Source organism: Molossus molossus, unplaced genomic scaffold (genome assembly GCF_014108415.1).
Source record: "Molossus molossus isolate mMolMol1 unplaced genomic scaffold, mMolMol1.p scaffold_m16_p_20, whole genome shotgun sequence".
NCBI lineage: Eukaryota > Metazoa > Chordata > Mammalia > Chiroptera > Molossidae > Molossus > Molossus molossus.
Genome location: NW_023425356.1, coordinates 46,972,762 through 46,995,714, shown reverse-complemented (window position 1 = coordinate 46,995,714; position 22,953 = coordinate 46,972,762). Strand labels below are relative to the sequence as shown.

The following is a 22,953-nucleotide window of genomic DNA, read 5'->3' as shown; positions in this document are numbered from 1 at the left end:
TGCAAACCTGCTTTTACCCACTCCCGTGTATACGTGTGTTTGTGTGTCTCGTCTCTGCCTTACCCGGCAGTGAAACGGTAACAGAGGACAGGGTGACGCTCCCAAATTGGTCGCAGCTGTTCACACATCGCGGCCAACGGCACGGGTAAGAAAGGGCGCGCATTTCAACCCCTGACCGCCAAGCTTAAATCTCAGCTCCACTGTTATGAGCTACATTTTTGCACAATACTTTTTAAAACTTGATTTTAACTGTACAAAAGTAACAAGCATGCCCGGGGTAAAAAGCCAGGCAGCACCCGTAGGTCTCTGTGCAAGACTAGCCGTGCCTGCTCCTGCCCTCGGAGCTCCAGGGAGGGAAATGGCTCTGAGCAACCAAAGTGGGAACTGCCCAGGGAGAGACTTTTGCTGGAGGCAAGCCTGGGACATGCTGATTGGCTGTGGGTGGTCACCTGGTTGAGAGCCTGGGGACCCCGGTAAAGAGGGCTGGCGGAGATCTCAGGGGCTGTGGCTCCAAGGAGGGGAGGCAGTCACGATGGCGGGAGGAAAGTGCAGAGTAGCAGAGGGGGTGAGAAGAACCCCAGGGCCGGTCGCGGTGTTCCTCACTTCCCTGCACAGACTCTCCCGTCTCAGCTGCTCAGGACAAATCTTCCCAGTTACCTCCCTTCCCTCTTTCTCGTGCCCTCCACCTCCAATTCATCAGGTAATCCCACCAGCCTACTTTCGAAGATATGCACACCCAGCCGCATCCACCATCGCCACGACAGTCACCCTGTTGGAGCCCCGATCGCCTGCTCCCTGGATTACTGAGACAGCGTCCTGGCGCGTGTCACTGATACCCGGCCTCCCCACAGTCTGGTCCCTACACAACAGCCCCAGGGCCTGTTAAAATGTGGCTTGCATCCAAGCAGCCCTCCGCAAAAGCCCTTCAGTGATTTCTCATCTCACTTAGAGCAAAACCACACTTTTTCCAATGGCTTACACCCACCACCCTCCCAATGTCTCCTGTCTGAACCTTTGACCGAGAGTTACCATGATCCTCCTTCCCTGCCTGTCCCCAGCACACAGAGCTGCCTTACACGAGCCTGCTTTCAATGTAGTACTCGCTGAGTAAGCACCTTATAGTGCATGTCTATTCCCCCACTGGCTGGAACCTAATTTTATCCACTGTTGTCTCTCAAGTCCCTGGGACAGTGGTGCAGGGACTGGCCCGTGGTAAGTGCTCAGTTAGTATTTTTTCAGTAAATGGATGAGGTAGGACGGTCAGGGCAGCCAGAGTCTTCGGAGAGGGTTACTGTGGGGGAAAGAAAAATTTTGCTAAATAGAGAAGAGTACAAAGATGACCAAGAGACCCTGAGTTTCGTGACTACTGAAGGCTTTTTCGCCATCCTTGCTGTGGAGTTAAGTTCTCAGCATAGCCCGGTTCGGGACTCGGTCGGGCAGTGTGGACCCCCTGGGTGCCTTCAGATCTTCGTGCACTGAGGACACAAAGCTTTTCTTTCTTCTCCTTGGATAGGTGAGGTCATAACTCCCATGGGGGAAGGAGACCTCCCTTGGCTGACAACGTTCTTGTGCTCTCAAATGCGGCACTGCCTGAGAAGGCATCTGCAGACACCGGAATGCTGCACACAGAGGGGCTGGTCGTCCTTGTCATCGTCCCTGCGTGCGAAGCCTTCTGAAGCCAGGCCAGCCTGAGGCCAGCCCCGCGGCCTGTGTGCTCCCAGGGGCGACCCGCCAGGGGTGACAGGACGCGTGCACACAGCGCGCCAGGCGCCAGGGAGGAGCAGAGCCTCCGCTAGCTCCACTGCACCCCGGCTGACCCAGGCTCCCCCTTCCAGCTGGCTCCTGGGTCTCTTTGGACCCACCCTCCCAAGGGTAGGCACTCAACTGGGCATCAGATCCTTGTTTAAGGGGCAAACAACAGCTCAGATCTGAGGTCTGCTAGCAGCACCCCAGCTCCAGCCCTACACTTGGGGTGACCTTGCTTCACAAGCTCCCCCGTAAGAGAGGGTGCTCACTGTCCACCGAGAATGCAAACCCTCCACCTATTTGTCCTCTATTTCACTGAACAGAGTCAGAAGAATAAGAGAGAAAGTGGGCCTGTGAATGCTGAGCCAAACAAAGAAATAAATAAATATAAATAAAGCCAAAGAGATGGACAAAAGAACCCTCAAAGCCAGGCACCTCTTTTGTAAACAGACTCCTTGCCTTTCCCTGAGCTCAGAGCCCCGCCCAGGAGCCCTAAGCAGCTTCCTGTGTCCCCAGTGGGTCCTCCAGGGCCTCCTCGGTCTTATACATGGTTTCCCCTCCTATGTCAGACCAGTAATGAGAACTTGGCAGGCGGCAGAGTCAAACGGGTCAGGAGGCGCTTGTGGCTTCTCTCGGGCTTGTTTTCTGTAGCCCCTTCGAGCCTGCAACATACCTCTCAAGACAAGCTGGCGGCAGATCTAACCCACGGAGAGACGCCGCCGCTCAGGGCAGCATTTCAGACCAGGGAGGCCGGAGGCCCGAGCAGGCGTCCTGAAGCCCGGTGCCTGGGTGTTTCCTCCCACGCATATGCACACACAGAGGCACACACACGTGCACACACAGCAGCGCGCACCAGGGATCCTCATCGGGAGCAGATGCCGCCGCCCTGTGCCAGCCACGTGTCATGCTCGGCGTTTTCTTTTGCTGAGCTCCTGGCAGCCGTGTTTTTCTCTTCTTCTCCCCTCCCTCCACCTCTCACCCCCTTTCCCGACCCCCCTACACCCACCGCATGTACACATGCCCGCCTGATTCATGCTGGACCAGCCTCAGATTTTTGTTGTTGTTATTGTTATTGCAAACATTAGCTGCTTCCAAAGCCGGGGGAAAAAGAAAAGAAAAAAGAAAAAGAAACCACAGCAACCCCCAAAGAAAACATGTTCTAACCCAGGAATGTACAATACTTCATGCATGGGAAGCATCTCCCCAGTTCTCCAAGCTCAGCTACAGAATCTAGGGCTCCAAATTCCAACACATGAAAAAACAAATTCATGCATCTTTTTTCTTTTTGGGTCTGAGCCTTGTACCATTTCTCCAGCTAAAGGCTTGCTGCTCCCCCCAAAGGCTAAGGTTCAGAGAAGCCTCGTACCTTCGTCCCAGCTTACACATGGTCACTGAACTAGGTGACTTCTTCAGGTCCACTCCTTCATTTCTTCGCCTAATATTTTCTGAGCGCCTACTATGCGTCGAGATTACATAAACGAGTCAGAAGTTCCCAGCACAGGGTATGCAGTAGAGGTAAAAGATTAAATTGCTACCCCACGTGTAATGATACAAAGATGCGCACTGAGTGGCCTGGGAGCACAGAGCACTCAGCAGATCACTTGCCTTAATCATGTGGGGAACAGCATGCGCAGGACTAACCATTTGAAGGGGAGTTTGAAGATAGAGAGGGGTGTATGGAAAGGCAGAGATGTGGACGGAAGTGGCACGATGCAGTCATCACGTTTTTCTGTAGTAACGCCGACAAACAGGTAACCCCTAAATATCGATACCCTTCAATAACAAGATTTGCTCCTCACCTATGCATCTGCAGGTGGACTGAAGTCGTTGTGCTTTAGGCTGGGGGTGGGCTCAGGTAGGCTCCATGTGTCTGCAAAAGCAGGCCAGTGCATTCCAAACCTCGGGTCCGATGTGGCTTGTGCCACACACTCACAGTCCCCTGGTCATGGCAGACCACATGGCTAAACCCAGCACTGGTAGGAAGGGGGAACATGGCCTGCTAATAGTGACATCCTGGCACAGGACGAGAGAGTAAAAGGAACTGTGGATGAGGGACATCTGCCAGTTAGCCTTCGTGGCAGACACATTTCCTATATTCAGATCCACTCTACCTTACCCCACGTCACTCCGAAAGTCTTATCCAGTTGCACCAGTAGGCTTGAAATCTAGAGTACTGTGACTTACATCAGGTTGCAATGAAGTTCTCTTAATCTGGAGTCTGGTGTATTAAAATTCCCTGTTCTCTGCCTTCCTTATACCCAACTACAGTTAACATCCCCTTTCAGGGAGAATAATGAGAGGCACTAACAGTCACTGGCCCACAACAATTCTGAAATCCTGCTGAGGAAGTTTACACAAACCCTACTCCAAGAGTAGGGAGTGCTTTTCACTGAATAGCTTTTGATTAATCCCGGGGCGTAGCTCCTAAATCCATTGTTCCTCATGGCTCTTGGTTCTTTCTTCCCATTATCCTCTTGGGTCACAGATAGGGCCCTGGGGACTGTCCTCCTCTTGGAAACAAAGTAACTTTCTCAGTCTTTCTCCTAGTAGAATGTAGGGGACAAAACTCCTATGTTCTCTAGCAGGAAGTCTGTCTTCATCCAAGCTGATGATAACTTTTGGCACTTCAGCTGTCACACGCTTTGTTGGGTTTATATTTATTTAACTTCAGTCTCAAGTCCTTTCAAGAGGTGCCTCGCTGCCTAGATGTAATCGTAGGCACTCTGCGTGTACGAGGCTGCTCCGGACAGAGTTTTCGTCTCGTCTCTACGAATCCTTTTGTTCAGCTGCAAGGTTCTGTGGGGGCCAATTTAGTTTAGTGAAAAGTCTTAACAAATAAGGTAATGGTCCACCCCGTGATCTGCTCTTTGCCTGAGGTTAGGTCTTAACTTCCGCCTTAGAAACCCTTTCTCCCAGAGGACATCGCTCAGCATTCGCCTTCGCTGGCTGGAGATGCGGGACAGCTTTGTGTCTCGGCCCTGCGGGTCCCGGAGTGCCCAGAGCTTACATCCCCCGGCAGGGCAGCACCTCGCCCCAGCCCACCTCTCACCGCAGCCCCTGATCACGTGAAGGTGGCGGCCACCAGCTAACCCTGGTCTTTCTCCTTTACATCTCTTACCCAAAGCCACTAGGCTGTTAGGGGAACGTTCTGACCTACAGTTGTAACAGTTCACATTGTGACTTCCCTCACAGCGACAGGAAACATGTCATCGAATGGTTTGGCATTACCTAAAGAGCTCCTGATTTTACGGCTTCCTAAGACAGTCCCTTTGCTTCCTGGTACACCGTTCCAGGACCGAGGTTTGAGGTGTCTGTTACGGCAGCGCCCACTTCTGATACCGATTCTGTATTTCTCGAGTGTTGACACGATACTGAACCATAGCGGACAACCCAGTGCCTCCAGGGGCACATGACAGAAAATGTGACCAGTCGGCTCAGCGAAACTGACCTTGGGGAACATGAACAAGTGCGGGATGATTCTGAGGTTAAAGGGCTAAGCTGGGGGCAGGTCACTCAGGCCCTGGGTGCCAAAGCTGGCGAGTTCGGGCTTGATTCCGTGGCCACTGCTGATCCAAAGGAGGCTTACAAATAGACCGAATTAATCGGGATAGGCAGTGGTCACCAATTAACCCCCAGATCTCAGATTTAACATGCCGGAGGATGGAGTTCTCCCTCACACAAAAGCCTGGTGTAGCTCTCTAGACTGCCCATCCATCTGGTCCATCTTACTCCTCCACGCTCTCAAAATGTGGTCTCCAGGGTCGCCTCCAAAGAGGCAGAGACAAAACACAGAGAAAGGCCAGTCACTCCTGAGTCCCTTGGACCAGAAAAATCACATCCTTCCTACTTGCCTTCCCATTTACCAGAACAGGGTCGCACGGCCTCAAACCCCTACAGGCGAGGCAGGGAGACCGGGGGTATCAGGTGAGCATTAAACACCTGGTCACGGAGAGCAGATGGTGAGACTTACATTTTAGGAAGCACATGGTGGCAAATCTGAACCGTGAAAGTCAGCACCTTCTCATCTCTCACCTGAACGAACGTAACCTCGTGTCCCTGAACTGCGGCGGCAGGAGGAGGCGGTGGAAGAGACGGGGCGGGGTGGTGACTGTTTGGATGTTGGGTGTGAAGGCCCAGAGGAGATGGAGACGGAGTTCACGCGAGCGGAACGGGGTGGACAGATGATGCTGTGGGCCCCCCCGGACAGGAGGGTCTCAGTTTGCTGCGAGATTGGCTCCGCCAACAATGTGTCAACACAGCCGCTTGACCCTCCGCCGTGGGGAGCAGCGAGGAGAACTTGCTCCTCTCCGTGCAGTTGGAAGTGGGCGCTCTCCGTGATTGTGTGGGTGCGCCTGTTTTGAGTATCCAGTTAGACCAGCTTCTAGAGGTCAGGAGGCGTGTTTAATTCCGTGTTCATACCCACCCCACCATGATCTAGTTTAATAGGAAACACTTTATACATAACAAATGAATATTCCCATTTGGCTAAGTGATGCTCATTTCATTCCCTTCGTTGGCTGCTCCTGGCATATTATTGGGCAAGTGTCTTCTGCATTGAATATGAAATATTGGGGTTCAGAAATAGTTACCAAGTCTTAAATTGAATACGCTTTACGCAGATGCGAACGACCCCGAACAGAGAGAGAAGTCCACTCCCCAGTGTCGTCTTCCTCGTGTGCTGTTTGGGAAGTTAAGATGCTGACGTTTACTTGTCGCCGGTAGTGCTCCTCCCTCAAGGGTCCTGGAGCACGGCCCTTGGTCTTGGGTTCCCCATCAGTGGGATATGGGCGGTCATTACCCTGCCTCGTCAGACGATGGAAGGGCTAATTAAAGATGAGATTAGATTCGGCTGAAGTCTTTCTAATGGGAGAAACACTGACCGTGGTGGTGCCCACCTGCCGTGTCGTGGGGTTTCCGGAACGGTCTAGCCTCGGAACCCTGATGACCCTCTGACGCGGTAGCTGTGTCCAGGGTGCCTGCAGCCTGACCTGCTTGTGACCGTCCTCACCTGTCCTGCCTTCATGCCCGTGTGCCCAGCCCACGGGTCAGACCATCCAGAGTTGCCTGTCACCGAGTAGCAGAAGCTAGTGGTCTGATACGTCTTTGGGCTCCCTGCGTCCTGCCTGGCCCGTCCCTTCCGTGCCCATGCCCTCTTTTCAGGCAGGATCTCTGGGAATTCTTTGGGTGGAAAAATCAGGAAAATAACTAAATTAATAAATTCACTGCATAAGGCATGTGTGCTCGTCTGCTTGGGTTTCTATAACAAAATACTGCAGACGGAGTGGCTTACACGGCTGACATTTATTTCTCCAGTTCTGGAGGCTGGGGAGCCCCAGATCAAGGTGCGGGTAGGTCCCGTTTCCTGGTGAGGGCTCCCCTCCTGGTGTGCAGGAGGCCACCTTCTTGCTGTGTCTTCACGTAACAGAGGGAGGAGATATGGGTTCTCTACCCCTCGGGGTATCATCTGACTGCCTCCCAAGGGCCCCACCTCCAAACACCAGCACACTGGGAGTTGGGGCTCCAACATACGTATTTTGGGGTGAAACCATTTAGTCCATAAGGATATGTTTTTCCATATGCTCACTTCACCTGGGCAGAAGTGTCCCGATACAGAACTGGGTTTCTCGGTGTGGTCTGATGAGCGGGGGTTTCTCGGTGTTGACTGGTGAGTGGCTGCCCCCACTATGTAGTTCTGGAGGTGCTGTGTATGTTCCTGTTTCTCCCCCAAACACTTGTCTGTCTCACATGGCTTGCAAAGTCCCTAACTCTCCACAATTAAAGTAATTTTTTTTTGCCTTAATGTTTATCTTCCATTCAGTTGCAGATTGGTATTTGTCACTGACCCCTCAGTATGTCAGCCACTTTCCAGAGAGCAGGAGAATCTGCGGACACTGTGTGGGGATGGGCACTCTGGTTAGGGTGCTGTGCAGGGCAGCAGACACTGTGTGGGGGTGGGCACTCTGGTTAGGGTGCTGTGCAGGGCAGCAGACACTGTGTGGGGATGGGCACTCTGGTTAGGGTGCTGTGCAGGGGAGCATGAGACACTGTGGGGATGGGCACTCTGGTTAGGGTGCTGTGTGGGGGAGCAGCAGACACTGTGGGGATGCGCACTCTGGTTAGGGTGCTGTGCGGGGGAGCAGAGACACTGTGGGGATGGGCACTCTGGTTAGGGTGCTGTGCGGGGGAGCAGCAGACACTGTGGGGTGGGCACTCTGGTTAGGGTGCTGTGCGGGGGAGCAGCGGACACTGTGTGGAGATGGGCACTCTGGTTAGGGTGCTGTGCGGGGGAGCAGCGGACACTGTGGGGTGGGCACTCTGGTTAGGGTGCTGTCTGGGGGAGCAGCAGACACTGTAGGATGGGCACTCTGGTTAGGGTGCTGTGCGGGGGAGCAGCGGACACTGTGTGGAGATGGGCACTCTGGTTAGGGTGCTGTGCGGGGGAGCAGAGACACTGTGGGGTGGGCACTCTGGTTAGGGTGCTGTGCGGGGGAGCAGCAGACACTGTGTGGAGATGGGCACTCTGGTTAGGGTGCTGTGCGGGGGAGCAGAGACACTGTGGGGTGGGCACTCTGGTTAGGGTGCTGTGCGGGGGAGCAGCAGACACTGTGGGGATGCGCACTCTGGTTAGGGTGCTGTGCAGGGGAGCATGAGACACTGTGGGGATGGGCACTCTGGTTAGGGTGCTGTCTGGGGGAGCAGAGTCCAGCATGGAGGTGGGGATGATGGGAAGAAAGACAGGAGACCAGGGGACTAAAGACCACGTGGACACCGTACGCTGCCGCACGCCTCAGCAGCAGCACGTAAGGGGAGGAGCACGTAAGGGAACTGCTCAGCTGCTGTCCTGCTGACGGCCACCTTCCACACCGTCATCCTGTCCCCACAGCTGGTGCGTGGTGAGATTCCCAGGGATCCCTGGTCACAGTTACGAGGGAGGAAGAATGACCAGGTTATCCAGGGGGCACTTCTAGGAGGGTACTATCCATCTTCACCGACGGAGCCGTCAATCCCGAGTATTCAGGCTCAGTGCTCTCAGAACAGACCGAAGACTTTTCCTGGCCTCACCATGTACTTCATAACGGTACCAACAGTTCACCGCCTGCCAGGTGCCCACTAGGAGGAATATTCCCGTTCTTGTCACCCCTGTTTTACTGATGAGGACACGGAGGGGCTGCATTGATGTCCAAATGTGAGACGAGTGCATGAACCCAGGCGGCCTGAGTCCGGAGTCCCTGCGCTGACGCTGGAAGGAAGATTCCACACGAATAAACAACGGAAACTAGGAATGCAGGATTTTCAGAAAACTCGGTGGAGAAATGACCACAGGATGCTGGCCACCTGGGGGGCCACCTCCCTGGCCTGTGCGAGCTTTAAGCCAGAGAGAGAGGAGAAGGAGGAGGCGTGCCAATGAACCCTGCTTCGCCAGGGCCGGAGCCCAAGGGAACGAGACCGGGGGACATTGCGACACGGTGGGTGCCTGCAGCAATGCCGTGACGAGGGAGTAAGATGCACAGACAAACATCCCGCGGATAAAGGGAATGCAAACGAGACACTTGCAAGGACAAGGGCTCCCTGTGGGTGCAGGGGAGACTGGACAGATCGCCAATGAACCGGGGACAGAACCGCCCCGCTGACAACCAGGGTGGCGGGACAGGTCGAGGACGAGCGCCGCCATGACTGGCCCACAGCGGGGGCTGCTCGTGGACGCCAGCACTGACCGTTAGGCTGGGGCTAAAAGAAACAAGACTGTTGGCGAGAGAACATTCTGGAATAAACACGACGCCTCCCTCCAGCCGTTCCTCAGCTCAGCTGCACCTGGATGTGACCGGGGCTGATGAAACAGTCACGTCTGAGTCGTGGGGAGAGCCCGGCGGAGGCAGGAAGGAGAGAGAATGCACGGACCTCCCAGGCTGAGTTTCCATGGACGGAGAATGAGGTGGGAAAGTGGTTGCTGATGGCCCCGGCTCGTTCCGTGCCCCAGCTCTTGGGTTTAGGGAGGATCCTCCCTAGCTATTTTTTTTTTTTTTAATAAGAACACTTTTTGAGAAAACCTCACATGATTTGAAGAGTCACAATGTCATAGACAAGCCTTCCTCTCCGTGGGCTTCTACCCGAATGTGCCCATGCGCCTCGTCCTGACCCTGTCCTCCCCTACCCCTGCTGCCTGTTTTCCCTTTCCTGCGTTAACTGTTCTTCTCAGTTCATGTCTACTGTGGCCCACGGCTACCTGCCCTGCACACCTCTGTTTCTCTCCAACGCCCCGCTGCTCCCAGATCCAACCTTTGAAGCTCAACTTTTGTCCTGTTCTTCCGCTCAAAAATAAACAACGACGACAACCACCACCACCTTCCGTCGCTCCCCGCGGTCTTTCAGCTGAGGACTAGATTCCTCTGGATGGAGGCTCTGACCTAGTGCCAAACTTGGGTCATTAATACTCAAGGCAGAAAACCACAAGTATGTCTTCTCTTTCGCCATCTGGAATCTTGGTTTGCGTGTGCCCTCCTGCTGGGATCTTTCTCCCCACTTCTCTGCCCAAACCCTCTCCGTCCTCAAAGCTTACACCTCAGTGCACATCAGCCAGAGGCTTTTCCGAACTGTCCTGCCCCTTTCTGCTCCGCGCTCCTGCCGCCCTGCGCGGTGCCCTCGGTTACGGTGGGGGCGAATGCTCCTTGGCCGGCGGTTTCTTCCCTGCTGCCCCGGACACTGTGCGGACTCTGCCTGGCTCAGTGCTGATCGACCAGAGCTTCTCTAAGACAAAGGCTTTGTCGTGCACGGCACCTGTGCCGCCTTGTCCATAGGGGCACGCTAACTATGGGTCCATCGGAGGTCCCAGGGTGCCGGCGCCCAGCCGGCTGGGCGCAAAGGATGCATTTCAAAGTGAAGTACCCTAGAGGGTGCATTTGTATGACTGTCTGCGACACTGACTTTCCTCTGACGGCAAGTGGCTACGTCATGCTCAGTTTTAGCGAGAGATGGGACGGGCTGTGCGGCACCGGGGAGCAGAGAGGGACGTGTCACTATGACACGATAATGCTGAGGACACAGAGCCCTCCATGTCAGATGTGTGGTGGCACAGGCTGGGCATTGGACCGTGGCTCGGCATCTTTTCTTCAGAGTCCAAGCAGCTCCAGCCTTATTTTTCTCGTCTGTACAATGGGCGTGATGACACCTCCCTCCCTGGGTTACTGTGAGGGCGTAGGGTCAGGAGCACCAGCCCTGTGGCTCTTCGCTTCGCTCACCGCCGACACCGCGATGGTGGAGGCGCAGCCCTTGCTTCAGCACACGGTCCGCAGTTCGCAGAAACACGTCCACCTTCGGGTCGATTGCTCATGCCTGAGCTCCCAGAGGAAGGGTCCATGTACGTGTGCGTCTGTGGAAAATCAAAACACCTATCTCAGTGTTATGCATCTATGATATAAGTGTCCGATTTATTACAGATACATCTTATATGTGGAAAGTATGTATACCATGTATGTACCGCACATGTGGGCAGGTGTGTATGCGTACGTACATATGCACACATGACATATGTATGAAAGGGGAATCTGAGCGGAAACAAGCTGTGAGTTCAGCCCGTGCACACGCGTGAACACTCAGAGCCTGGGTGGACACCTTCTCCACCGGGACACCCCTCTGTGGGAGCCGGCAGTGTCGGAACAGGAAAGGGAACCGCCTGCCACCCCGAAACGGCTCCTCGCGCCCCAGAGTCTCTGCTTTCTCCAGGGTAGGCCATGTGCTCGATCACCGAGGAAGGAAAGGAGAGGGGGAGGGGGGGGGGAGAGATGGGGGGCAGCAGGGGAAGGAATGAGAGCAAACGGAGCAGAGGAAAAAACAGGACGCTCAGCAAACAGCAGGCGGGCCAAGAACAATATTTAATCCAAACAATGAATATCGTCGTTTCCGCCCACAGTCTGCATTCCCAGTCCTCCTCCACGGCAGGCCCGGGAGCCAAGAAATGCCGCTGCCTGGCACGTGTGTGCGCGTGGCGGGGGCCTCCCAGGACCCGAGCCGGACACGGGGCCGTGGAGGCCGGAAGTCGGAGCAGGGCCCAGCAGTGCACCCTGGCGGTCTACCTGGGTCCCGTGTTTCTCTGTGCTTTCTCCTCGCGGCGGGTTCTCCACCCCTGACCTCCACGGCCGCCCCGTCCCTTCGTCTCTGTCCCTCCCAGAGCTGAGTGAGCCCTTGAACACCACGTGAGCTTCCTGTCCCGGTCACGTGGGCTGTGGGCTTGCCGGGGGCGGACAGGAGGCCTGGGTGAGTGGCCACCTGCAGAGGTGCTGAGCTGCTGCTCTGTTTCATTCTTCCAGAGCTGTCTGTTGGGTTCTGGAAGCGTCTGCTGCGCGTGCACCTGCACCTGCAGGTCATTTACAGCTGGCAGGTGACGTGCTAGAGAGTGATGGATAGTGAGGACAGATCCCGGGGAGGCCAGAGAGCAAGGCAGAGGGAAGGTGCCTTATCGTGGAGGAAAGACAAGAGGAGTGGAAACCAAGACGTATTCTGCCTCCTCAGTTCACAAAGTCGACTGGGGACCCAGGCATCGCCCTCAGCAAACACTGCAAAGCGCCTGCGTGGGTGTTAGACATTGTGGGGATGGGGCCTCACTGCGGAGGGGAGGAAGCAGGGATAGTGAGGGGGCGGGCGGGAGCGTCCCCATCTGCACGGCCTGCACAGCCCCGGCCTCTTGTGTTCAGGGTTTCTCTCTCGGACCTTGCAGCGTAGCAGGCTGGCCCCAGGTGGCTGGCCAGCAGGCAGAGAATCCCGGGAGAGACAGCACGCACCACTCCTGGCTTCAGGAAGCCGAACACCATGCAGCAAGACTGGTGGGGAGCGTGCAGGCCCCCTGCACCACTGCACCAGGCAAACCAGACAAAATCAGGGCCATTAATGGAGACCTACGAGGTCTGATGGGGTGGTTATTAGCTCCTGGGAGCCCGTGACAAACGTCAGTACTCCTGGAGCTCAACTGTCAGGCCACCCGGGGCATTCCTGCCGAGGTCACCAGACAGCATCTTCTTTTTTATCTTTATTGCTGAGAGTATTACAGATGTCCCCTCTTTTTTTCTCCCCATTGTCCCCCTCCACCAGGCTCCCACCCCACCCCAGTCCTCTATCACACCATTGTCTGTGCCCATGGGCAATGCATATATACATACAAGTTCTTTGGTTGATCTCCTCCCGCCCCCACCCCCACCCCTGTGCCCCTTCCCTCTGAGATTCATCAGTCTGCTCCATGTTTCCATGCCTCTGGTTCTATTTTATTCATGAGTTTATTTTGTTCATTAGATTCACATATAAATGAGATCATGTGATACTTGTCTTTCTCTGACTGGCTTATTTCACTTAGCATAAAACTCTCCAGTTTCCTTCATGCTGTCTCAGAGGGTATGAGATCTCTCTCTTTTTTTTTTTTTTTTTAAACTTTTAATTTAATTTTATTTTATTTATCCTCACCCGAGGTCATTTTTCGATATTTTGTTCAGATAGAGGGAGAGGGAGAGAGAGAGAGAGAAACATCGACGTGAAAGCGACACATCGAGTAGTTGCCACCCACACGACCCAACCAAGACTGGGGACAAACTGCAACCAAGTTACGTGCCCTTAGCGGGAACCGAACCCGGGTCTCTCCGGACCGCAGGCCGACGTTCTAACCGCTGAGCCAAACCGGCCAGGGCGAGATCTTTCTTTTTTATAGCTGCATAGTATTCCATTGTGTAGATGTACCACAGCTTTTTTATCCACTCATCTGCTGATGGATACTTGGGCTGTTTCCAGATCTTAGCTATTGTAAATAGTGCTGCTATGAACATAGGGGCACATATATTCTTTCTGGTTGGTGTTTCGGGATTCTTGGGATATATTCCTAAGAAGTAGGATCATGGGGTCGAATGGCAGCTCCATTTTTAGTTTTTTGAGGAAACTCCACACAAGCATCTTGGGCAGCTTGGCCGTGCGGTTCCAGAAGCGGGGGGTGGGCGCTGCCGTGAAATAGGAGTTCAGCGGCAAAGGGGTGGGAACCACAGGCTTTCTCAAGGCTGGTCTAGCTGACCACGTGCATCAGCCGCTCCGGAGCAAAGGGGAAGCCTGGAGGACTGGCGCGACACTGGGAGAGGAGGAGAAAAAGGTTCTGGGGTTTTCGTTTGTTCAGGACACAGGGTTGGGGTTCGAGGCTCAGGGCCAGGCAGGGACCTCGAGAGTGACTGTGGAGACTTGCCGCAGGAATAAAGGTGGTGGCAGGGAGTGGCGCGCCGGGTGCTGCCACAGTCCTGTGCAGTTTCGGCAAAGGGTCAGGGCGGGGGTTGAGGAGGCCAAAGGCACAGAGCGCCCTACCCTAGGTGCCGCCTCTGGGTCACGAGAAGGCCCGGACACACTCTGGTCAACAGCAGTGGCTCACGACCGCGGCCTTCCACACAGGGCAGCTCGCAGAATTGCAGGAGGGCGGCGGCGGTGTTTTTAAGCCCCTGAGGTCGCGTGCTGGCCCCATGGAGGGCTGGCCAGGGAGGGACGTTCCCTCCTCCCCACGCCGTCCCCTGCGGAGACAGAGATGGACGAAGCAGCCTGGCACCAACACCCTCTGCCCCTTCACCCTTGGGGGAGTGGACTCCTCCCGCCGCCTTGGGGTGGGAGGAAGCTCCCGGGCCCTGGCGGGTCAGGAGGAGAGGCGGCTGGGAAGCGAGTCCTGCTCTGCTGGGCCTTGTGTGCCACCAGATGGAAGGGCTGCTGGGCGCTTGCTTTTGGCCGAGGAGCAGGTCCCAGAGTGTCCTCTCTCCTTCCTGTCTCCCTGCCGCGCTCGGGGGGCGGCGTCAGTGAGCACTCGGGGCTTTCAGAGGCTACGACACCCACCCATCTCCACGATGTTTTGAGGAGAGCCGGAGCTGCCAGAGGCCAGGCAGGCGGCTCCCAATCTGCTCTTGTCGTGGCCCATTCCCCTCGTCCCCCGCTCTTCCGTGCCTCCGGTGGGCACTCCTGTGACATGGATGGGCCGGAGGCTCGCGGGGTGGGAGCGTCCAGGGTTTGACTGCAGTGCCTGCGGCGGGACTGTGAGGTGTCCCTACATCTCAGTGAAGGGGACTCCGGCACCGCCAGAGCAGGGGTCAATGCTGGACCTTCATAAAACTCCGCCTCATTGACTGCTCACGGGCACGTCCTTGGGCCGAGCGTTTCGCCTCCATTGGCTTGTGTATCCCTGGCAACAGCTCTGCAAGGTGGGGTCATTCGCACACACTTCAAGGAGCTGCCCAAGGACGCCAGGAACTGGTTCTGAGCCCAACAGGCGGTGAGGCGGAGCTGAGACGGGTGCAGGCCTGTCTGACAGTGTGTCCCTTGCCCAGAAGCTCCATGGTCTACAGCCCTGGTCATGTTCCTGGGCAGGAGCTGTCACGCTCTGGGCGCCTCGAAGCAGATGAAAATATCACGGGTAAAAGAAGCCATTTGACCTTATTTTGTTTGTTTTGATTTTTTTTTAAATCTCGATTTATCCCAGCTGTTTCTCTTGGAAGAGACGCGTCTGTGCCCTCGTTGCGGCGTCTGTGCGGAGGCTGGCTTGGGTCTGAGCAGCAGATAGGAGAAGCCGGTCACCTCCAGCCTCTCTTCCCGAGGCTGTGAAGGTCACCTTTGCTTTACTTCCCGTGGCGGTCTGGTGGCTTGCACTGCAGAAGGTTGAAGCCCCACAGAGAAACGATATGACCTCACGCGGACCAGGAAAGCACAGCAGAGCACGAGACCTGACCCCACATCTCGGCCCTGTGTCAGGGCCGCCGCGCAGGCTGCTGCCCTCCGTCCACAGAGCGGAACGCGCGTCCTCACCGCCTTCCTTCCAGCTCCGTCTTGCTTGTCCGTTGTTGGTGGAGGAGACCCTTGACCTTCATGGAGGTCCTCTTTGCAGTGTCAACTGCTAGCTGATCATTCACCAGCCCCTCCGTGTCTTGGTGATTGGCGACTCGGCCTGGATTTGAATCGTGCAGACCTCAGGGCTGGTTGGCAGGAGCAAATCTCTTGGTTCCTAGTGAGCTATCTGCCTGTGCAGAGTCCCTATATGACAGCATCATTGCCTGTCAGTCCTCACAAACAGGGTCTCTTATTACAGTTCTAACAGAGCCCTTACACGTCCCCCATCTTGCAAAGGCCCCAGGGCTAGGCCCCGGTTCCCGGTTGGCTTTTAAAACCCAGCCAGCTGATGACGGATGTTTGCACACATTCCTAGATTTCCCGGCCTTCCTCCTCTTTGGGCCCCTGGCGATGTCCCTTCTCATCATCCCAGACGTACAGCTGAGAGGAGATTGGTACATTCTACCCAACATCTGTGGGCTAGTGATCAAAGGAGACCTTTTAGGTGGTATATTCTCCTCTCTCTTCCCACTGAGAGATGACCGTAACCCAGCACTATACCTGGTAGGACAAATACATGTCAAGTCTTTCTCGGCTCCAGGGTCTGACCACAGTGTCCCTGTTTATACTAGGAAGAGAAGACAAGGAGTACGTGCCCTTGGAGGCCGGACCTGTGTCTAAGTTGCGTGATTCTTATAAAGCACCGTGCCCACTTCCTGGAGCAGAGGGACGGTGGTCACTGAGCATGCTAAGGAGACGTAGTGAGCCACCAGCAGATCTGCGTATTTGTTGACAGCCTCCTGTGAGCTGGCACTGAGCTAGTCTCTGGGACTACGAAGATCATCGGACCCTGGGCCTGGTTGTGTATTCATGTGGCTGTGAATTAAATGCCCCCTAGTAACGCAGAGACAGGGACAGGTCTCGGTCCGGGAAGCCATATGGGATTTCCCAGGGGAGGTTGTATGTAAGAAACGCTTCCTGCTCGATCCATCTCAGGGTATCTGTTTCCATTTTACGTTTTGCAAGAAGACGGTCGCAAACCCACAAGGGTGAGCTCCCGGGCCCCTCCACCCCGAGGAGTGAGCCCTGAAGACTGTCGGGACCTCCTCTCCTCCTTCCTCAGGTGACGCTGTGCTGCAGGCAGCTGCCGACAGAGGGGAGCGTGGTGCCGCCTCCTCCAGGAAGTCGGCCTCTGGCAGCGCGGCCGCCAAGCCCGGGGACCAAGGGCAGCTCCAGTCTGGGAGCTTGCTGGGGGAAAACTTGGACCCGCAACTGAGAAAAACAGAAGCAAAATTGGGGTGGCGGGGGGGGGGCGGGGTCCAGGGGAATTGAGATGATATTTGTATGACCCTATCTTACTTCATTATTAATGCCCCTGAGCCTAAGCCTTCTTATAGAGGTGCCAAAGGCATCTCCCTCATCCTGCATTCCCAGGAGATTGAAAAACTAATGAAATCATCCAACCACGGGAGCCCAGTCGGGTAGAAAGAACATCAGATCAGGCATCGAGAGATCTGGGCTCCGTTCCCGGGCCTGCCACGAACGGGCCTTGCCAACAAGGCCTATCACTTTCTAAGGCTCCCGTCAGGGCCGTAACATGGGAATTCTGTGCTCCGTGGTCTTCAGGGCTTCAGTCAGCCTTAGGATGTCATGTATCTATGGTCCTTAAAAAACAAAAAAAGCAAGTAGCGTTCTGGTCATCAAGAGTCCCTAAGGGGCCTCAAAGGTCTCCCAGGTTCTGGCGCTGAGACTCCGAGGGGGCTGCGCAGTGGAACCCGGGCCGTTGGCACGGTCACAGGTCCACGCACGGAAGGAGAACGCGCACGAGGTCCCACTCGCTGGACAGCAGCGAGGGCCACTGTCTCTGTGGCTAACTCCCAGGACAGCCTTCAACAGCTTCTCACCAGATGACGTAACATAAGGGACTGTCTGGACTTCGGAGAAGTGTCCAAAGTAGTGCAGGTGGGATAGTCCTCCACTCACACCTGCCTCGTACCTCATCCCCCGGAACAGAATTAGCACGGAGAGGCTGGTGAGAAAAGCCTCCCAGTGACAACTAAAATCGGCGCCGTTGAGCTCATCGGCCGCAGGAGAAAGACCCTGACTCAGGCTCAGCTACTCGCTTGAAGCAGGATTCTGAGAAAGAAGCTGGAGTCAGGCGGAGAGGGTGAGGGGGGGTGTGTGTGTGTGTGTGTGTGTGTGTGTGTGTGTTCATGTCAATGACTTTGTATTCTATACATTATTAAAAGTCAGGGAAATAGACGTTTTAGAAAGGTTCTTTTTTTTTTCCCTTTGGTCAGCCATGGATCAAATGAAAAAGTGGCTTGTGCAGGAATAAGGTTCAGGTATTTGGGGAGCACACTTCCCTGCCTGCCGTGAGGGCTGACGGGGGCGTGCCTGTGGGCAGTGGTCACTGACGGTCACATGCAGAGACCACGCCTCAGATGCACCCTTGGGAACGCTTCTCTCGGGAAGGAGTGGCGTCCCTGGTCTGACACTTTTCGGTTCCTGAGATTAGATCTCCTTGTCTCCATCCAGCCTTCGGATGCTTAAAAACCTTGGGATCAATTAGTCATTTTCCCTTCTTATTTTTTCCATCGTCAGCTTCCCAGGACCGTGTTGCCATAGGAGCCTCTGTTTGTTTTGGGTGGAGAAGTTGTTGTTGGCAGGTTGGGGGAGGAGCAATTAATTCTAATAGGTATATAGTACATTACATACTCGGGTCTTTCCCATCTTCTCTCTGTATTTCTGCGCCTCTGTGTAAATGCCCTTCTCTTCCCGGGGGACCCTTTCCCAGGGGACCCTGTGAGAACAGAACGGCAGCAGCTGGAAAGCCTGTCGGGGTGCTCGCAGTAGAAGGGTGGTGGGACCCCGAGAAGGTCACCTGAACCATTTCCCTCTTGCCCTCGGGACTTCCCTGGCGTTCCTGAGGCTCCACGCCTGGGGGGACGCTGGAGAGAGATCCGCATCATTTACTAATCCACCCGCACGTTTAAGTCATTCGTGTGACAAGGCAGCAGCTCCTTCTAACTCCCGTTAATCCTCCGTCTGCAGCCTCTATAAGTGGGGGAGTCTCTCAGGTGGGCCTTCTTATAGACAGTTGCCGGACAAAGAAGGGAGATGCAGGTGGTTGTACTCTGAGTCCCACTGCCTGGTGGCCGTGAGGGACCCGAATCCCGATCGCGGAGCCCAGGAAGCGGCGTGAGTGTCAGAGACAGAGGCTCCTCTTGGAACCTCTGCCCGCGGTCCCAGCGGGGCCGCCCTGAAAACAGAAGTCGCTTCCACTCCCTGCTCCCCACGGGCCGCTGCGCAGCTGCGCGGTGGGGCTCCGCCCACAAGTAGCCACTTTCAGGGATCGGCAAACAGGCACACGCCTGGGATGGTGCTCAGGTGGCCTCGGGACCCCACAGGATAAACCGAAACACTGAAGTAATATCTTGGATGAGCTCGGTCTGATGTAACTCAGTTGCTGAAAATTATTTAGTGTATCCCCCCCCCCTTTTTTCGAGTCTAGTGATCTGTCTCATCAACGCAGAGCAAAATAGGGCACAGTCCTTCCATCTGACATTTAAGGAGGGTGGGGGAGAGAGAGGGCCTTGAACACGTAGTCAGAAAGGTGGCCTCGGAACTCAGGAGTCTATTGACCGTCTTGTGGCCCCAAGACTCTGACCACAAGATGTTTCCTGCGGCCGTGCATGTGGGCACTGCTCAGGATGGGGACAGCCAGTGTGACTGAGGGGTGGGCTGGCGGCCGAGCCCGCCAGGATGCTGGGGGCCCGTTTCTCTCCAGGGTGGTTCTAGAGGAAGAATGCTTTGGGCTGAGGAGCTACTTTTTAACCGCTTGTTGCTATTCTTATCATACATCCCTTTTGGGGTGAAACACTCCATTAACTCTGGTTTGGCCTGGGCCCCTTTCCCATGTTGGTCCCTGTGAACTTGCGGCGGTAGGAGAAGTGGATGGAAACAGCTTAGCTTTCTCTGCCGCCCTGTGTCTGGCTGCCGGGCACAGGTGCTTGTGCACGCGGACTAGCTCTGTCCCAGCCCTGGTGTCCCAGCCCCGGGCCACGGCACACCGGGCACATGTCATTAGAGTCTCCACGGCACTGCAGGACCACGAGGGTCCCTCGGGACAAGTACCAGGAGAAGGGTGGACAGGCACCAAAATGTCAAGATCCGTGGCTTCTAGTCCCGAGCTCTGCTCAGCCCCAGCTGTGTGACCCAAGGCCATTCCCGTCGTCTCTCCGAATCTCCGCTTCCTCACTGAACACACAGGACTCCGAAGCCAACCCTGCCTGATGCACAGGTTTCCTCCTGGTGACCAAGGGTTAAATGTGTGAAGCTGCCCTGGCCGGTGTGACTTAGCGGTTGGAGCGTCGTCCTGTGCATTGAAGGGTCACGGATCAGGTCAGGGCACATGCCCAGGATGTAGGTTTGAGCCCTGGTCGGGGCAGGTATGGAAGGCAAGCAATTGATGTGTCTCTCTCACATCAATGTTTCTCTCTCTCTCTCTCTAAAAATCTATGAAAACATATGCCCTGGCAAGGATTTAAAAATCAAATGATAAAGAAAATGCGTGAAGCTGTTTTGTAACCCGATATAAGGTCCTATTATTACAAGAACATGAAACAGGCCCTGGCTAGTGAGGCCCAGTTGAGTGTTGCCCCATGTGCCAGAAGGTCCCTGGTTCGACTTCCAGGTCGCATGCCCAGGTAGCCGGCGGGAGGCAGCCCATCGATGTTTCTTCTCATTTCCATGTTTCTATCCCTCGCCCTCTCCCTTTCTCTCTCTCTCAAAAAACCCCAAAAAACAAAAAAAAATCAATAAAAACATATTTAAAATAAAAAAGAACATGCCCCAGTTCATCGAGGAGTTCAGGCGCTACGGGCGAGATCCGGTCATTCCTGAGGCCTGACGGTCTGGACCCTCAGCTTCTCGAGGACGCGAGGTCAACCGCGTCGTGCCTCTCGGGTGCTCTCTCCTGATCCCGCCCGAGTTCTGCAGACTCTGGCGGGGGGAGCGGGGGAGGGGTGAAGCTGGACTCGGACACTGAGCTCCCTCCTCCTTGTTAGCCTTTCCAGGCAGATGGCTGGTGCGACACCATCAACAACCGGGCCTACTGTCACTATGACGGCGGTGACTGCTGCTCGTCCACGCTGTCCTCCAGAAAGGTGAGTGCGGGCGGGGGGCGGGGGAGGGGGGGCTGAGGCTGGCTCCCGGCTCTGGCAGGGTTGTTTGCGTTCAACAGCCCAGAAGAGGACACACCGATGAACACACCTTGGGGTTCTAACGTGACAGGATTCAGGGTAGTGCTTTTTAGGAGAGATTCTTCAAAAAAGATGGATTCTCCAATGGTCCGTGCAGTGACTCCTTCAGAAAAACCATGGCTTTTACTATAGAAAGACACACCTGCTGCCTGGCTGGTGTGGCTCAATGGTTGAGCGTCGACCCAGGCACCAAGAGGTCGCGGGTTCAGTTTCTAGTCAGGGCCCAGGCCCAGGCTGTGGGCCCGATCCCCAGCAGGGGGCATGCAGGAGGCGGCCAGTCGATGTTCTCTCTCATCGATGTTTCTCTCTCTCTCTCCCTCTTTCTTCCTCTCTTTCTAAAAATCGATTAAAAAAAAAAAAAAATGGAAGACACACCTCCTTACCATCCAGGAAACATCTCTGTGGGCAGGGCATAATGGCCTCCAACCCCCAGGGAGGCAGGAAGTAATATCCAGCTGTTAATCTTCCTAATTCATGTAATAGCCCATAAAGCGCACGTGGCCCCCACAAGCCCCAGGCACTGTCTCCTGAGCAGTCAGTGGTCTCTTTCTTGGGGCCTTTAATTCCTGTTGCTCTGGGTTCTGTTAAATGAGCAGGTACACGTAAGCTAAGCCTGTGAAATTCAATAGGCTGAAATGTTGCAATAATGTGGATAAAAAAAGCCAAGCCCTCCAAAAATGTTTGATGCTCGTTGGCCAATGCGATGAATCAGAAATATGCAAGAGATGGTATTTCTGCCCAGTGTGCTTGGCCTGTGAGAACACAGCTATTTTTATCTCTCTGATTGTCCGGGCCCAAAGGGTGGAATCTCCGCCGCTCTCCATCACGTGGCCCGAACGCCCCCGTCTCTCCGAAGCCAGACAGCGCCAGAGTGTCTGTCGATAGCAGTGACACAGCGCAGACTTTTCGGGGCCATCTCTGGTGCGAAGGAGAGAGAGGGACATAGGAAGGCAGTCCTCTCACAAGCAGTGGGCAGGGAGAGGCATTGTTCCACCGGGCCAAGGTGCACCCTTGGTCCAAGAAAGGTGACACCTCGTGCCTGTTAAGACGGGGAAGACGATCCTGTGGCCCCGAAGCACATCAGGGCATCGACGCCCCAGAGCTGGGTGGTGGAGCCTTGGTTTTCCAGACGGTGTGTCGTGGCCTTGAGTTACGTCACCAGACCTCTCTGGCCTTCTCTGTGGAAAGCAAACAGCGACATTCACTCATCTTCCCCACCGGACAGGGACTGTGTGAGGTCCTAGTGCGGCCCAGCTATGAGCAGCAGTCAGTGTAGACGTCGGTGGTCATGCAGGAGGAGGAGTGAGGAGAGTGATGCGCACGCACCCTCTGGGGCAGCTGCTGCTGTCCTCCCACCTCACCCTCTCCTTGCCCCCTAGGTCATCCCATTTGCTGCTGACTGTGACCAGGATGAATGCACCTGCCGAGACCCCAAGGCAGAAGAGAACCAGTAACTGCGGGTGCGCCCCGGAGGCCGGAGGAAGTGAGCGGCGGGTGACGGGAGGCTCCCGACGTGCGGAGCCCAGCAGGAGGGCAGGAAGGTGTTGCGAGGGAGAGCCCGAGGCCAGGGTTCCCCCAGAGAGACAGCTGGTTACAAGTAGAGGAGAAATACGATGTGTGTACAAGGACCCGCCCCCCACTTCGCCCTGTCCAACTCCACCCCCCACTCCTGCCTACTCCCCACTAGGAGCCCTGCCCGCTCCTGGGCCCGCCCGACTTGTACACCCGAGCACTGTCTCCACACCCGGTTCGAGTGAACTGCCACCTTCAGGACGCGTCCGCCCTAACCTGGCTGCCTCCCCGTCTTCTGTGTAGTCTCCCGTAGTCGTGACGAGGTTAGTTATTCTTTATAAGTATTTAAACATAATTATATAAATATATGATATATATATATATATTATATTTTTTGCTGTCTACCAAGCTAAAAACTACCCATGGTTCCACACATGCTGCTGTGAAGTTCACGTCCCAAATAAACGCCGAGGGTTCGAGGGCAGAAAGACCAGTCCTGCTACCATCTTTGTGTCGGTGGGGTTGGCGGCCGACAGGAAAGGGAGGGGAGAGGGGGTCGGGTGATGGTGTTCTCCAAGCCAGTGTGTCTGCTGAGCATCTCTTACGAGCT

The 22,953-nt window shown here is 55.3% G+C and overlaps 1 protein-coding gene across 2 annotated transcripts in view; it reads left to right on the top strand.

The window, feature by feature from the left end:
- The window catches only part of PAPPA2 (pappalysin 2), a 208,972-nt gene extending 186,687 nt beyond the window's left edge, over window positions 1-22,285 (top strand). For both annotated transcript variants that reach the window (XM_036273419.1, XM_036273420.1), the window contains 2 exons: window positions 20,637-20,735; window positions 22,211-22,285. In XM_036273419.1, the coding sequence (XP_036129312.1) occupies window positions 20,637-20,735; window positions 22,211-22,285 (174 nt within the window). The remainder of the gene's footprint in view (window positions 1-20,636; window positions 20,736-22,210) is intronic.
- The last annotated feature ends 668 nt before the right edge of the window (window positions 22,286-22,953 follow it).